This window comes from Tachysurus fulvidraco, chromosome 8 (genome assembly GCF_022655615.1).
Source record: "Tachysurus fulvidraco isolate hzauxx_2018 chromosome 8, HZAU_PFXX_2.0, whole genome shotgun sequence".
Classification (NCBI taxonomy): domain Eukaryota; kingdom Metazoa; phylum Chordata; class Actinopteri; order Siluriformes; family Bagridae; genus Tachysurus; species Tachysurus fulvidraco.
In genome coordinates this window covers 15,409,278-15,427,505 of record NC_062525.1, presented here as the reverse complement: position 1 = coordinate 15,427,505, position 18,228 = coordinate 15,409,278, and the positions used below count along the sequence as shown (strand labels likewise).

The window sequence follows — 18,228 nt, the reverse complement described above, 5'->3', positions numbered from 1 at the left end:
TTTGTTTTATTTAACACATATCTATTTACAGCTTGGAACAAAAGTGTGAAAGTTTCATATTCTCCAGTATTCACATAAGGAGTTTGGTAGTTTAGGCTAATCCTAATTGTTCTGGATGTGAGGACATATTTACAGAGACGGTGATGGCTGCATACACAATATATTGTTGTGAATTAATCATTGATTAACCAACCAACATTTGCCTTTCCTGTCATCAGTATATCCTGTACAGAATTTGGGTGAGTACACAAAACATACATTAACATCTGATATACGCACACTGTCTATGCTCGGAGGATGTTAGAAGAACCTTTTTATTAATATTACATTGTTCAACCTACTGATCTAATAATACAGTGTTTAGTTAGATGTTCCCACAAAATGAATCAGCAAGTAAAATCTTTTTTATTTTGGATTTTCACAATTTTTCAAAACACATCAATAATACTGAGCTCTAATATGAATGATAATATATTTCTTGTTTGGAAATGTAATATTCTGTGAGATCAAATATGCAACGGTGAATTAATCTCTAGTGTTTATTGTCGATCTGTAGAGTAAAAAAAAAGCTCTGGTGAGTCCACAAATCCTGCATCATAAAACAGTTTCTCTTTCTTACAGGTCCGTCCTTTTGGAAACAGTTGGAATTCCAGCGGACTGTTTAGATCCGGGGGACGTTTTGGATTTCAGTGTGACAGGAGGGACAATAGTGGCAGGTGTCTTTAAAGTAGTTCAGAAAGAAGGGCAACAGACAGCATCCACCTACACAGCTGTAAGTGTTGAGTAAATACAATGAGACACAACTGCTAATATGTGCACCATCAGTGTTCTTATACAACGTTACGCTGCTGCTGAGAGTTCAGTATAAGTGATCAGCTCAGTAGAAATGACTTTTTTTTTAATGTAACGAGACTTAAATACTCACCCCAGCAATGCAGACAGATAGCAGAGGAGAAAGGAAGTTTTGCCCACTTTGTGTTGAATCTCAGTGGTAACGTGCTGCTGGCAGTTGGGACAGTGTACCATGGCTGGAGAAAAGGACAGTTCCTTCACCTCTACCACCTCTGGGGCAGGAAATCACTGTTAAGTATCCACATTTTACAAGTATTTGACCTGTTATGTGACACTGCAGTACCTGGCACAGGTGTAGTGGATTTCAGCTCTTCCTCAGGTGGGCTCTGGCCTGAAAGGTGAATATTAGAAGTGATTAGTAGTGAATTGTACAACTGCAGCATGTAACAAACATGTCGCACATGTTTTTCACCAGCAGTGCAAGTACACTGTGGACTGGAAAACTTGTGCTGCACTGTATTTCTATCTCTACCTGGGCAGTTTATCCTGGTCAGTGTTCAGGGTATTTAAATGATAGTATATATCATAAGATTATTTAGGACTAAATAAACACTAACTGAACCTTTAAACAGTAGCTGTGGGTACGTACCGGTGGCAGACGAGTCCTCTGTAATCTCTGTAAGGGTAGATTGTTTTTCCTGTAAACTCATCCCATTCCTCAGCTCCACCTCTCTTTCAGACAGGCTCTGTAGCTCTTTTTCTATTTGTGCCAGCTCGCACAGTCCTTGGTCCTCATTCTGATTGAAATTTCCTAAAAGGAACAGTATTCATGTGGATTTCAAACACGGTATCAGAGCCAGTTGTCACAGATGTGCAGCCTAAACGTGTTACTGTGACCTTGTTTGTGTAATATTTGTTAAACACAAACCTGCTGTTTTATTTCAATTGGAACATTATACAGCTGCATTCGTTCATTCCTTCTTTTTCACTAACTGCTTTATCCTGTTCAGGGTCACATTGGAATTAGAGTCTGTTTTAGGAAGACTAGGAGCGAAGCAGGAATACGCCCGGATAAGCCGCCAGGCTGACACAGATTTCCACATGCGTACTTATAGCTAAGGGCAATTTAGTATAGTCAATCCATCTACTGGGCTGTAGAGGTTGGAAAAGAAACCCACACAAACTGAATTATATAAACTTTTAAATATGTTAATAACTTAAACACAAAAGAACAGTAAAGCATATTAAACATGGCTGAGTTGGGGGTTTTTTTGCTAGAGGAATCTAGACACACTTTAACCACTGGAACACTTGCAGTGAATGAAATAAGGTTTCACAAATAAATGGTTTCACAAATAAAAGTCAAATTTCAAATTTTTCATTTGAATTACTCTTCTAAATAGGTTACAGGATTCAGATACATTTGATCTCATGCAGATGCAGGTTACCTTCACTGAAATTGTTTTTTCTCAGGAACTCCTGCAGCCCCAGGAGGAGAGCACGCCGAGCCTGGAGCTGCTGTTTTCTAGTCATGATGTACCACATCTCCGTAGAGTCCATCTCCATTTGGTCCTCCTCCTGTACCACAAGCGTCATCATTCTTCTTGCTTCACCGTCGGACTAAATCCTGAAACGATCATCTCACATATTTGTAATATTTATCACGAAGCCTTGCTGAAGAGTCTTGATCATCTGGGCCGAAGGTTAACTGTTAAACCTGTCCCAGTGATGGCTTATTCAGATGGTTTCTGTGTAACTTGTAACCCAGATCAATCATGCAAATGAATGGAGATCAATTTGTTTTTTCTGTGCCTCACGAACTTTACATTTATTACACTGAACAGCCTGCTTTAAATATATTACCCACAGATTTGCTTTATTGGTAATGTGTGAAAACATAAACAGCAACTAATAAATAAACAGAAGCTTTACCAGATGATGGCAACGGCGGGTCGCTCCAGCCTAAGCTTGTGTGTTAACATCATACATGCACCTATATACCCCTCCAGCTAACTCCCCTTACAGCTCAGCATTTTAATAACAAATTTTTTCACTATTAAATGCTGATGGTCTGAGATGATACTGTATCTGACTGTTTACTGGATGAAGTCAGTTATTTCCATTTTCCTCAATTGACTTCCTGATTTTGTAATATTCATGTGGTTAACAGGTATGAAACACTGCATCCAGTCACATAATGTAACACAAATTACAAGAAAGTTTGTGTGTCCACATTTGTTTGTGTTTGTTGTGATCTGTAATGGTGCCAACATGTGGTGAAGTACATGCACCCTGTTCATTTGAATGTATTTCCATAGTCAAATTGAGTACATGGAATGGGAAAGATGAGCAGAGCAACCCGAAAGAGGAGGGGACTGTTACTTTCTATAGACAAGAAATTCGCTCAAAAAGTGTTTGTAAAAGTATCAAAAAATGTTTTTCTAGATATTTTTGTAAATCCAAAAAACTATTCTCACACCAGTTATATAAGTATAGATCACTATATTTACATCATTAAAGGTTATTTAGACATCATGTATTTTATTTCATGACCCAATCATTGTGACGCCTTTTTTTTTTTTATTAAAGTGTTTTAAAACACAATTCAAATGGTTGGAAAATCACATCTATGAGTTTCAGTGAAATTCAGGAAGAATCATGTACATGAGGATTATTAGTTTTGTCTGTAACCTTATGTTACCTTTGTGTCATGTAGAAGAGATATTTCCTTGTTCTATTTACATGTCAGTGCATAGCAAAATTCAGTAAAATGTTTTTCCCCCCTGCTATAGAGCTCGTCATGTATATACAAGTTCAGAATCAGGTTTACTGGCCAAATGTGTTGACACACACAAGGAATTTGGTTCCAGCTGTTTGTGTCTCTCAAAAGTACTGACATAAATAACACTATACTATACATTTAGCTTGGACTATACAAGACAAGACAAAAACAAACTATACAAGACAATATAGACGATGTGAGACAATATAGACAGTATGAGTATTAAATATGAATACAGAATATATGACAGATCAGTTATGTATATAAAGTGTGGGAAGTGCAAATAAAAGTATTGTGCAATATTATGCTTTTTGTACACTATGCAGCAGCGGTAGTGTGTGTAACATACTGATGATGTGATAAAGTAAAAGTTAAATTAAAATGAAACGAAAATTTTAAATTGACATGAATTAAGACCAAGTCTAAGACATCAGTACTACGTTCCTAGCCCTGGACCATAGAGGTCAGTGTTGTTCAGGGAGGTGAGCGTGTGGATGAGGAGAGCAGCACGTGGTCAGGCTGTGCTGGAATACTGCACTCCCTGAACACTGAAATATTAACCAGCATCTCTTACACACACACACACACACACACACACACACACAGAGAGAGAGAGAGAGACACACAGAGCATTTTAAAATGCCTCGTGTAAGTGTGCGGTTAGTGGAATCGCATGAGATATTTCAATGATTGAAATAAAAAAATTCCATGCTAAAAATCCACCTTGGTCACAATTCGGTATAAACACCAATGGACTATTTTTTTAACTGATACGTGATTGATGAAGCTGAAAAACTGGCCAATAAATGTTAGAGAATATTTCCGTTAATATGTTGAAGTCTACAGTGCACCAGTCATTCAGACTGAACTCTTTTGCAGAAGTAATTATCAGCTGGTAAAGATGGTAAACTACAGCTCAGTCTGTGTTTGGTCAGACGTAAGCAGGAACGTATAGTGTGTGTGTGTGTGTGTGTGTGTGTGTGTGTGTGTGTGTGTGTGTGTGTGTGTGTGTGTGTGTGTGTGTGAATGAAAACATTGAGAGCCACTTCCTGTTGCAGTGGGAGCAGCTGGATGTTCACTATGAGTAATGGGAGGGGAAAGAAAAGCCTGACGCATACAAGCCAGAAATGTCTACCTCTCCTTCAGTTATGACTCTGTTTTGAACTGCTATTGCTGCCTGATTACCAGAACTTTATCTGAACAAAAACATGCTTACAGAAAAGGAGACAGTTCAAATAAATAGAAAAAGAATTAAAGTGAATAGAAGTATTAGAAGGTTAAACCAAGTAGTCAAAAAATACCCTTGTGCTGTTTTTAGTGTCTGTCTTTTTAAACCATCCCCCTCCTTTGTCTCTGAGCTTGTGTACACACACACACACACACACACACACACACACACACACACACACACACACACACACACACACACACACACACAACTTTTCTTTTCTCCACAGTAGATGCATGTGCCAAAAGTGACCCTAAGTGATGTCACAATGGGCGGGTCTTAGTCAGCCTGGGAGATTTGTATTGTCCAATCAGCATCTCAGCAGATTACAGTGGAACTGTGTGAGTAACATATAGGACGTGGACGGAAACTGGAATAAAATAGTATTATAATTAATATTTTATAAAATATAGTTAATGTCAACATCTTGAGGAATCCATCCAAAATCTACTCAAGTTCAATGTAAAGAAAGTTTCAAAAATGAACTGCTTTTAAAAACTTGACATCAGAAAAGTACAATTATTAAAATGTTTTCATGTGAAAAGTATATTTTAAATATTTTACCCTTTTGTTTGAAAATATCAAGTTTGCCATCAGATTCAATTTGACCTGCTGCCTATCCAAATCTGTTAGCTACTGGAAGCTGCATTAGCAAAGAAAACAGGCTCATTTGTTTACATGTAGTTAATCAGAGATGATAAACTAACTGACATGATGACATGATAATCTGAATAATCCAGACTAAGACGGTTTGAGAGCTGGACCTTTATTTTCTTTAAAGGTAATTAAATATGCATACCGGCATTGGACTAAATAATTGTTTGGTATTGTAATGAAGTATAAATGCATATGTTTTCCACCTTGGTGTTTAGAGTGTGGTATAGAATTACGCTTAAGTTATTAAGAGGTAGGAATTGTTTTATGTTTGTTTACCTGTGTCTGTGTGGTGTGTTTACTTTTAGCAATATGTTCTCCCTCACCTCAAGCCTGAGCTTAAGGATCATTGGGGTGAGGTGGGGTGGGGTGAGGTGGGGTTATATGGGGTGGAGGGGCTACATCCGGAAAAAAGTACCTTTTTAAAAATAACTGCTTTCATTATGTATCTTTCATCGGGCAACAGGAATAGTAAATCTTTTAAAGCACATAAATGAACCACGATTTTCATTTTTAAGTTGAACATAGTGGGACTTTTTTCTAAGCATTATATTTTGTATTATTATGTTTATTTTAAACCATCAAGTAAAACATGAGTAAAGTGGATTACACAAGCTTCAGAATCTCTGCAAAGAGGAGGGTCTCAGTATTTTAGTGGAGACCAGACTTCCACAGGCACAGGACTAGTTTTGACCTTGTATGGACTTTCGATCTTACAGTTTTTATTTAAGACAAACAAACATATGAACTCAGGGTTATTCCAATACAAGGTCCTCACAAGGATAGGAAGACAAGTGTGTGTGTTTGTGTGTGTGTGTGTGTGTGTGTGTGTGTGTGTGTGTGTGTGTGTGTGTGTGTGTGTGTGTGTGTGTGTGTTGCATGCAGCTGTGCTGGTTTGTCTGTGATGATGTAGATTGTGATCTGAAGGGAGGAGCAGGGACTGTGCTTTGGGAGGAAAGGAGAGGACCAATCAGATCCTACTGTATGTCTACATGCAGACGTAAGCAAAGGATGACATACAGCTCTCTGCCTCACACTCTTTTGCATACACAGACTCTTCTTGCCTGGTTCAGTACAGACAACCCCAAATTTAAAACATGTTCGGATGGCTGGCACAGAGCAGATCCATAGATACAAACTCCAGTCCTGAAAGGCCAACATCAATTTGAGCGATTTTATGAAAGCTTCTGATGCATTAAAAGAGGTGTGATTGCAGAAGGAGGTACTGGGTGCTGCATCCTGGATACTGGATCTGTTTGGCCGACAGTGGATCACTGCAGTGTCCAATGATTTTTTTAATTTAATCAACTAATCAGAATTGAGAGTGATATTGCTGAGCCTGCTAAACTTGGTTAATTGTAAACCAGTAGATATCAGTTTATATCTGGCTCTGTTTATGTTTTATAATTAGTCTAGTGTTTATATTTATCCTGTTCAGTGTTTTTTATTGGCCTTCAGTCACCAGATTCCAGTAGAACACCTTTGGGATGTGATAGAACATGAGATTCAAAGCATGAAAGTGCACCTGAAAAAACCTGCAGGAATAACAATCAACATGGAGCAGAATCTACACTGGAATCCATGCCAGAAAGAATTAAGGCTGTATTGAGAGCAAAGGGAAAATCGACCTATTTGTAGTATAGGTTAAAGTGCTCAATGAGTGTATTTTGTCAGTTCATGTTCTTTATGTATTTACAGGAAGATCTATAGACACTGGGTAATCTACAGGCTGAACCTGCACAATGGCACCATGAACATAAGAAACTGTGCCTGTGTTTCTATCTCTGGTTCTGAGTAGATCCCACACTGACTTTAGTTTTTCAGCCAAAAGTATCTGTTTACCTGTAGAACTGGAGGGCAATGGGAGACAGGATTGTTATAGGATAAAGGCTAGTGTTTCCTTAGTATTAAGAGTCTAGGGCTTAAACCATCTCATTTATAATCTACACTCTCTCCCTCTGCCTCTCATATGACAGAGCAGAGTGATCATAGCACACACTGAATCTTTCACTTCCTGCTGACTCACAGCCATTCATTCAGTTGCTGCTTCACTCAGTACGGTTTGACATCAGGTACCGTCACACACTCGCACAATGTTTCTGATTTATCCTAGAATTACTTCCCCTCTTCAAGGTCACGTTCATTATGATATGCAGCACAGCCTTGTTTTTCTTTTACACAAACACACACATGCTAACACAGGAACAGTGAACAGAGACTCGCACTTGGCCTTGTCCCCCTGGCAACGTGGAGTGAGGTGCCCATGCTGTAGAGTCATCCCACGGCCATAGAGGAAGTAAAAGGATGAGTGGCTGAGTGGTTGACTGCTTACATAACAACACTGCATTAAAACACTAGGGGGTGGGAATCTCTATGGCCATCGAGTCACAATGCGATTATGAATCCAGGGCAGCCTGGTGGTGTGCAGGTTGTGTTGCTACCAGATCCCTGGTTCAATCCTGAGCTCAGTTTACTGGATGTGTGGCGCTTCACATTCACCTCGTGTCTAGGTGGGTTTCCTGCCACCGCACAAAAACATGCTAGTAGGTCATTTAGTAATTAGGTTTAAGCTAACACATGCTTCTGTATAATCTTATGCCAGAAGATGTTATGGTTAAATATGATTTTCTATATTTGCATTTAAATGGAGAACAGGCAAATCTTTAAGATCCAGTGTTCACCTTCTAGTAATGAGTGCATAATGTTCAGACTTTTGAAACAGGTTTAATGACAGGATTAGTGCAGGAAAAAAAGCATGTTAAAACCTGCATGTCATTTATAGGCACATTTTATAGCCACATATTATATTTATAATTAAATATAAAATAAAAGAGTATGTCCAAAAAGTGATATACAGTGAATTCAGAGTCAGGATTTTTTTGTTGTTGTTGTTTTTTGTGTGCAAATGGATCAATGTGGGGGTTCTAATACATTATCATATTTATAGTAACAGCTAATTCACTCCAAATAATAATCTAGCACTAATAATAAATTACTTAAAAATGGGGTTAGTTAACGAAGAAAAATACACAATATATGTACAAGTAATGTACAATTTTCTGTTAGAGGATACATGGAAGGATTCTTCGTCTTGGGCGTCAATTCATTGGAATGTGGGGATGCTGTGTAGCTAAATCTGTGGAAGAGAGTTGAATTTGATGCCTGAGAAACATAAAGTTAAAGAGTTAAATAACAGGTTGAGGTTTGATTTCATTTACCCATCATAAAAGGTTATGATCAAAACCTCATATTGCCACATGATTTTATTTTACTATTCTAACGTATACTGTATAATGATACTAATTTAAGACTTAAACTAATATTTGTGGCAGTATATGCACAATATGGCCAAAAGTGTGCGTATCCCTTCTCATTATTGAATTCAGGTGTAAATGTTTCAGCCCCAGCTTGTTAACAGGTACATAACATCAAGCACACAGTCATCATGGCAGTTAAGATGACTGTGTGCTTGTTGTTATGTACCTGCTCCTCCAAAATGACTAGAAAAAAGTGTTTACTGAAGATTTTCTTCCCCAATCAACCACAGTCGACTGCAAGTGCTATTATGGTGAAATGGAAGTATCCAGGCGCAGCAACAGCTCCGTCACACCGATAAGCGGTGTAGACCTTACACACTCACAGAGCGGAGCTATAAACACGTTACACGTAAACTTCAACTACCCTCTGTTGTGTCACAAACTACCTCTGGAAGCAAGATCAGCACAAGACCTGTGTTTTGGGACCTTTATGAAATTTATGAGTTTCCACGTCTGAGCAGCTTCACACAAGCCTAAGATCGATATGCTCAATGGAAGGCGTTGACTGGAGTGGTGTAAAGACCACCTCCTCTGTACATTAGTGCCATAAATCACTGACATCCATGAATCTGGGAGTCTAATCAGTGAAACTGGGTTTGGCGGGTGCCAGGAGAGAGAACAATGCCTACAGGAATGCATAATGCCAGTAGTGCAGTTTTGTGATAATTATCTGGGGCTGTTTTTCAGGGTTTGGACAAGACCCCTTAGTTCCAGTGATGGGTTATGTTAATGCTACAGCATACAAAAACATTTTTATTTTACACAATTGTATGCTTCCAGCATTGTGGCACCAGTTTGAGTAAGACCCTGCCCTGTTCCAGCATAACAGTGTTAATGTGCACATCATGATGTCCATTACGAAATGGCCTGGAGAGTCTGATGTGCTGGAACTGGACCTCAACCCTTTAACCAAGCCAGGTCTTCTCATCCACAGCAGTTGACTGAATGGGCACAAATCCCATTAGACACATTTCAAAATCTTGTAGGAAGCTGTTTGAAATTAGTGGAGGCTCATCAAATCCATCTTAATGCCCAAAGTTTTGAGCATGATGTCCAACAAGATCATTAGCATGATAGTCAGATGTCCACATACTTTGGGCCACATTGTGTAAAAGTGAGTTAATGAAAATACAGACGAGGCTGGCCTGGCAGGAATGTTGCAGAAGGTTCTAGTGTGTATGTATGCGTGTGTGTGTGTGTTGCAGAAAGGTGTTTCAGTTGAATGCCCTGGCCAGAGTTCTCCTCGCATAGACGTGCCTGTTCACGCAGCCAGGTGGAACAACACTTATCAACTTGGCACCATCCAGGTTTCTAAGTCATGCCCTTAGAAAACAAACACAGCAACACACAGTACACTCAGCACTGACTACAGAGGTGTGGACGGAGGCATGCAGCGGCTCAGTAAATCAAAGACTCTCTCTCTGTCGGTGTGTGCTGAAAAAGTGAAGTGAGGACACCCAGGGTGAGAACTCACTGACCCCTGCACTGACCATCTCAGATCACCCAGTGTGAGGCGTCTGTGTGTAGCTTTCTGTAGAAACATCTGTATTTAATGTTTGCTCATATTTAACTCTCATTCGAAGGGATCCACGGCTGTGAAAAACGTTATTTATAAGCATGGCTCCTCATGTTGACCTAAAACATTAAAGCTTAGACTCTAGCAGACCGTATATGTGCAGAGATACATGCATTCAGAAGCCAGTGTTGCTTTGCATATTGAGCTGGAAGGTTTATGAATCTGACTCTTTTTACATGACGTGCATTATTTGTAATCTTGCAGTTTTCTACCCGGTAACTATACTTTAATCCAAGAGACAAAAGGTTACTCCAATGTGCCTAAAGATTAACATGAAGGGATCCACAAAACATATGACATACAATATTTATTTAGGAACACAAACAATGATAAGTTAATTATCAGGTAGTCCACAAATATTGTGGGAATGGTATCAATACAGTCATAAAGGGGAAAACATACATGAAAATCCATTTAGGAACATGTGATCCCAAAAGACAATTTTGATTAGAAAACTGGTGAAAAAAAAAAGTAAAATAATCCCAAGCACAAATTTAAAATGGGTTATTGACAGTAAGTTCATGATGGTTTTCATTTTTTTTCTCTAAGAGAAACAATCAAATCGACATTTAAAAATAAAAATGCATTTTTAAATTCTTTTTTTAAATAAACAGACTGTAGAAACGTGGATGAGTCCTACCCTGAACTTGAACTGAGACGTTTGTCCAATGCCCCTCTTACACCCTCTCCTCTCTGATGAAGCCAGAGGAGGGAATGAGAGATGAGTCTCAAAAAAATCATTTTGCAAAACAAAGGAGATCATGTAGAATTCCCCCAAAAAAGCAAGAAACTACAAAATATGATATATATTTATATATGAAGACATCATGCAAAGTGGCAAGTCGGCTTACAAACATGTCATAGTAGTCTGGTTGTATGTAGTTTTAATCAGTTTAAGTTTGAGCCCCTTTCCTGCTAAGAAACAGTCTGGATCCATGCCAACACCTGAAAAAAGCTTTCAATAAAATATTCAACCATGATTTCAAAAGAGCTGTTGGTCGTTGCAGGTGACAAAAAAGAGTCCAGATGATTCTAACAAGCCTAACACCTTTTGAGAACATCACTGCGTTACTGCATTAGGAAGAGAAGCAGGGCTGATACCCTATGTAAAATCCGGCTTTTTAAAAAAACATTATCATTCAACTAGTGTGATTCCCTGATTGGCTGAGGAAAGTCAGGTGACCAGTGAGGTAAGCAGAGTCCAGAGTCCCAGTATTGACGGTAGAAAGGAAACTGTCCTATCGACTTGCTGTTGCTTGTGTGTGAGCCCCACACAAACTCTGAACACGCGAACGCTTGTGATGAATACTATTCAATAAAAAAAATGCAATAACAGCTCCACTCCTCATGCAATGTCAATTTGTGTAATGTTTCGAGAACAGAAAGGACACCAGATGAAAGCTTTGAAAAGAAAATGTGACAAAAGTTGCTGCCTTAGAGTACATATACGTCCATCTTTCAGAAAATACCAGAAATAATCCTTGGACATGACGATCATAGTCCCATTCGTATTCATCTATTTTTAATGAAGAAAAACAAAACTAGGAAAATTCAGTTGCTTCTTAGTAATACAATGTGCGTCTCTATTTTTTTTTCTTATTATCTTTGCATTGGCTGTTCTCTACTTCACCCCTCCCTTAATTGTCCATGTTGCTTGGTGGATTCTTGCTTGTATCACTTTATCCTTCTCACCTCTTCTTAAGGTGAGAGGACAAAGCGAGTTCCCCTTGTCCCACCCCTCCCTCCTCCCTATAATCGTACCCCCACCTTTCGCCTCACTCCTCCTTTTTTCTGCCACCCCAGTGAGAGTGGGGAGAGGGGCCGTGTAGTCCTACTCCTCATCTCTCGGCCTCCATGGCCACGCTGGCCTTCTGTTCAGCGGCTGCTTGCTGGTTGACGGTGGATGGCCAGCCCGGGGGAGGGTGGGCCTGTGTGCCAGGAGGGCCCTGAGTCCATAATCCCTGCTGGCTGGCCACGGGTGGAGTCATGCCCCAGCTGACCGGAGGTGGAGGGGGAGAGGTGGCCATAGACCCCATACTAGGGCTGCTGCTGCTGCTGAAGCTTTCTGATGCCTTGAGGCGGGAGAACATGGTGAGAGCATCAGGGAAGTTAGGTGGAGTCGCCGGCGTGTTTGCTGGTGTACACATCTGGAGGGTCAAACACACAAGGAATTAGACACTACAGACCAATCAACATGTCATCAACAGGGCAAAAAACAAGTGACATTGACCGAGCTGAGAGTACAAAGCAACACCGACGCTGTAACTGAAGAGCATTCCAACATTCCTTCCCTTTTCCATACAGTTCCCTCTGTTAACGATACTACTTCCTGTTTCTGATCTTTGTGCTGTCACTGTGCACTCTGTATCCCCAAACCACACGCACACACACACACACACATACACGTTTCTGCCCTGCTTTGACCTCACGCAAGGTCTCCATTGTCCTCTTTGTATTAGACTGCTTTTTTCAGCACAGAACCCTCCCATACAGAGGTACACACCAGCCCTCATGGGAGTGCGTTACGCTGCAGAACATCACTGTCTTCAAAACACTGTTATCATCCGGTCACTGTGAACGTCTGCTGTGCTGTTTATCAGTATCGATGTGCACACAAACAATCTCCTCACGTTCTCTCCAGACATAAACAGAACAAGGAACCAAAGAGACACGTTGTGTGATGCAGCACTTTTGTGCACACTGTTCAGCACAAGTGTTCCTGTGCTGCTTAAGGGTGTTTGTAACCGTGCCTCATACACTTCCTGGTGTCCCCTTCCGCAGGCCATGGATAGCTATGTGAAATGTCTCCAGATTATCTTACTGCTGAGGCCACATTTGCCCAGCTCACATCCAGGATCCTCTGCTCTGTTCTATCAGCAAACTCGATTCCCTTTGTCCGTAGCGCTTATCGACCCATCTGAAAGAGTATCGCTGTAAAATGGCCACAACTGCCCCTTTATCAACGGTCAAAAGTCTCAAATGATCTACATTCTCTATCACGCCTGTCAATTTGCTGGAGAGGCAGGAATTCGTGAAACTGGGGAAAAATGCTAAAATAATGAGTAAAGCTAAAATCACTACTGACAGGACAAGACTGTATCATTTGAGAAGTGCTGATATAGTAACATGTTGAGTTTATCACTGCAGCCGCACAGAGGTGAAGGTCGACGGCTTCGTACAAACAGCCTTTAAAGCAAAACACGAGCATCTGTGGAACCTCCATTATTCTAATAGCACGACAAACTGCTGTTCACAAGTGCAGTGTACATAAACATGCAGCAACCCACAGCTGGGTTGCTATGGAAATATTTTGGTTGCGAGCACAGATGCCTTGCCAAGAAAGGAGGTTGAATTAAGACAAATCATTCTGCTTTATTAATCATATTTGGAAACATGAAACCAATTTTTTTTTTGCGAGGAAGAATTTGAAAGTCCATCTCCCCTCATCTCTGTCCTCTTCTGCCATACCCAAACAACCCCCTGAGTGGTTTTAGTGCCACACTGCAAGCTCTGAGTGGACGTCTGAACGTGTAAACAAATGCTGTATTATTACGTCAGTGGGGTTGGGATTTTACAGCTGGAGGCAACACTTTACACTGCTTCCAAAACCAAAAGGAGAAAACTCTCAACATTTTCAGCGTAGACGAGTAAAAGCAGCTGTGTGGGATCAGAGCTTTCACCTTCCCTTTGCTGGAAACTCTCATGTCCAAACTTGCACAGAGATGAGAATCCCACAGACGTCCCAGCAACACACTCATCACGGTTTCCTTTTACAATTCCGCTAGTGAGCGCTATATGAGTGTTTGATGAGTGTTTGTAAAGAATGGTTGCTGGGATTTATAGCCTTCAGACGTTTTTTTGAAAATACCTTCCTCTCCCTCTCTGTTATTGTTCACTCTCAATAACAACAAGGAGCAAGAGGACGGCTTTCAGATTCCTGCAGCACTCAGAATCACTGATTATGTTCAGTGTTGGTGCTGCTCTGTTTCTCTCTCTCTCTCTCTCTCTCTCTCTCTCTCTCTCTCTCTCTCTCTCTCTCTCTCTCTCTCTCTCTCCATGCCCGAGAGATGGGTAGCGTATGGAGTGTAAATACCACAGAAGCCTTGCGGTTAATATAATGATGAAGTTCATAGTAGAATAATTAATGGTGCACTGCAGCATTCCATCAAAAGACAACAGACTCAAGTCCTAAAGCACAAATAAAGGCTATTGAGCCGCAGTTCTGTTTAAGAGAACGGTGTGTATGTCAGTCAGTGTGAAGCCGACAAGAACACAGTGCAGAGAGACCAGAATAGCGCAGTGAAGTCACGAGAGGATGTCTACTAATTCATTACTCTTGCCTTGCTCACATGAAAAGTAGTACTAAATCACGTGTGTCTATGTGCTTGCATACATGTGGATAAATGATATGTTGGTGCAGCGTTTGATTATTAACCTGGCTGTTGACACACTACATAGAAGGATTTCAGAACAAAACAACAGGCAGTTATTGTCTCGGTGTACTGGTTTATTGTTCTAAATACATGGCTGAAAGTATAATCATGCACTGCTCATGTCTGAAGGAGGAACATGATGTTATTAGGAAACGCTAACTGGGGCATTAGCGAGCCATGAGAAGCCATCATTGTGCAATGATCAGGAAAAGAAGGTTGGAAAATCCCCAAGGTTAAAGCAAAGAACAGACATGAGCAAGGGCCACATGCACAGCAGACTGAACTGAGATGGAATGGCTGATTTTATGTCGAATACAGAATGATACACACACGCCATTGTAAGAAGCCTATAAAAAGAAATCTCTGCTTGAGGTCACACAAGCATGCGGCAGACGTGTGTGTGTGTGTGTGTGTGTGTGTGTGTGTATGTACGTGTTCGCACATCTGCTCTTCACACACTCAGCCAGCAGAACAATCCACCAAACTCCAGTGTTCCAGGAAGCGGTGCTACTACAAATCCATACATGATCCTAAAACACACTGCATGGGCTATAATAAGGCCATTTAAACCTCAAAAGATATGGATTTAAAATGGTCCAACTTGTTAAAAGATCCAAAACTTGTGTTTGAGTGAAACTTCTACCATCCACTTTATTAGAAACCCCAGCAGATACAGGGCCAGGGCATCAGGTAGACTTCACATCAAACAGCTGAATGGGGAATGTGAGCTTAGAGACTTTGATCATGGTACCAGATGGACTGGTGTCATTATTTCACAAACTGCTGATCTCTTGAGATTTACACACACACACACACACACACACACACACACACACACACACACACACACACACACACACACACACAGACACACACACACTATAGGTTACACGAAATGGTGCGAAAGAAATCATCATCTTAAAGGGAATGTGCTACATCTGCACAAGACCACATTGGTTTCAATTCCACAGGCAAGGACGGGTTTCTGAGGCTCCAGTGAGCTCAGGCTCTGGACATGGCTAACAACCCATTCTGAAGTATGATGTGAACATTTACTCTTATCTTGTCTCTGTAATATATTATGCAGTGTCTCATGATAACAATCATTATATTCATAATCCCTCGACCTTTTTATTTTTGTTGACAATTTGCCTTTTTTTCTTAACATGGTGCTTCCTTTTCGCTGGGAGCTTAACTATTACAATACAGAATTTTTTTGAAAATGTCTGAAAAATTTTCTAATCTAAGGTATTTGTCAATATCAGCCACTGCTACAAGCTGTAATAATGACATCATCTTAGACTAATGCATCTCACGTCTCACTCTAGCTGTTTCACTTCCCCAATTCTCAGCCTGAACGAGGCCAAGCATCCAATCTACTCTCTCCCATTCATTAATAAATGAGCATATCTCTGGTTAAGATGCCACTTCAAATCTCAGCTTCACGTCATTCTTTGGCCTTTTGTGTATTCCGAGCATTACCTTATCCTGCCTGTGTGTGATTGCTGCTCCTACAAGCTCCAGCTCTTCCTCAGGTCACACCCAGAAATCAACCGCATGGTTAAAGTTACCAGAACTCTCACACCCACTTTGACGCTCCCAATGTTATGACTCAGCTTGCTTGGAACAGAGTTTGTTAACCCCTGTGTTTGTTGTTTCAGTGGGGTTTTTTTTTTGAATTTACTTAATTGTCTTTGTTAGCTTTACTGCAATCTGACATGGTTCATGGGGGAAACTTTATAGGAAACGTCAACAGGAGTTAAAAACAATAACTTTCATTCTCTTTCTGCAATGCAATTGAAATTTCTTGAATATGCTTTTATACATTTAACATTTGTACTACATCATCAATATTTACTACTATATGATGTAATTGATACATTGTTACTAGAGGAAATATATATGTATAATTTAGGCCTACTGTACATTCTAGTACGACATTAAAAGGTTACGTTACATCAAATCGTGGGTAAACAGCAAAAACACAGCTTGCACGTATGTGCGCACTCATAATTAACTGTACACATGACCTCGTTTTAAAGAACTATTAATAACATAACTATGCAGTCATAAACATGTTCATTATATTTCCGTTTCATTAGATTTTTTGAGGACGTGTCTACAGACCACTTCATAAAAAAAACTCATCGTTTCTTGTTTAGCTTGAAAGAACCTCTTCTTACGGCCACAGGCTTACTTCCTGTTTGAGGCAGTGTATGTGTGAGGAAGAGGGGGAGTGTGTTGTGACTTGACCACGGTTTATTTGTGTGTCTGCAATATGTACTGATCAAATGCTGTTATGCACTGCAATTTCATAAGAAATTAATTTAAGGTTTAATTGTATTACAATTGGGTCAATTCAATTTTTTTTTTTTACTTATTTGCATTATAATAAGTAAATCCTGGTTTCTGGCTTTTGGCTTAAGTCAGCCTGAGCTTTGGTTTGAAGCCCAGGCCACTATAAATTTCAGTTCCGCTTTCAGCCATAAAATTTCATTTTGATTCATGAATAATATAAATCTACAATGACTAGTTGACTGATTATCTTATGCTTAACATTAAAATACAATGACTAAGGTATTAAGCTTGGGTATACAAATTCTCTTATTTTTTGCACACATGAATGATCTCATTATCTGAACATGAAAAACTGAGCTTTAAAAACATATCTGCTTAAGATGAACACCAGCAGCCATTTTGTAGAACAATTTCTGTCTGAATGACTATTCGTCAGTCCCAGGGGTGACAGAAGGATAAACAATAACATGCTAAGGGAATCTAAATCACTTGTATATATTATTGTAATATACACAAATATGTTATTTCCAAAATGTCACCACTTAAGAATTAAGAATTTACTACACTTGCTTTAAGACACAAAAGTAACAGTCAACATTTTTACAAATACAGTGCAAACGTCTGTATGTCAAAGAACACATCAAAATATTTACTGTATTGCATATTCTGTCTTTTGTCCTTAAGGCCAAAGGGACATCATAACACCTCAGTTCTGTCAATCAACAAAGTGTGTCAGGTTGTGGAAATTCCGGAGCAAAGTGGATTAGGGAAATATAGTTTAAACCGGTGGTCATAAGCTGGATGGGAACGGTGTAATACAAACACATGCTCGGCTCTAATAGCTAAGAGAAGTCACATACACATATCTTACAATTCCTTTAAAACATAACCACAAAGACGATCAGCATGAGTATTACAACAAAATGAGTAACAAACATACTGTTATTACCAGTTTACGGCTAACGTACAATACAGTTCAATTCAGCTACGGTTAAGGTTTGTGATATTATATAAAGTTTTGAGCTTCAACAACAATTTGATTGTTTTCAATTAAGCAAAGAGCAGAAAAAGGTCAGTTTATGTTTAACGCAATACCGGAAGCAGTTTGACGCAACGGCCACTTACAAAAGGAGCCAGCATGTAAAACA

At 39.8% G+C, this 18,228-nt stretch overlaps 1 protein-coding gene across 1 annotated transcript in view; it reads right to left on the bottom strand.

The window, feature by feature from the left end:
* Nucleotides 1-57: 57 nt before the first annotated feature.
* Nucleotides 58-18,228, bottom strand: part of ubald1a (UBA-like domain containing 1a) — a 20,492-nt gene continuing 2,321 nt past the window's right edge. The window contains 7 exon segments of the mRNA XM_047817476.1: nucleotides 58-770; nucleotides 926-1,064; nucleotides 1,136-1,183; nucleotides 1,442-1,603; nucleotides 2,241-2,412; nucleotides 11,974-12,304; nucleotides 12,306-12,496. Coding sequence (XP_047673432.1) covers nucleotides 662-770; nucleotides 926-1,064; nucleotides 1,136-1,183; nucleotides 1,442-1,603; nucleotides 2,241-2,412; nucleotides 11,974-12,304; nucleotides 12,306-12,496 — 1,152 coding nt within the window. The 3' untranslated portion in view covers nucleotides 58-661.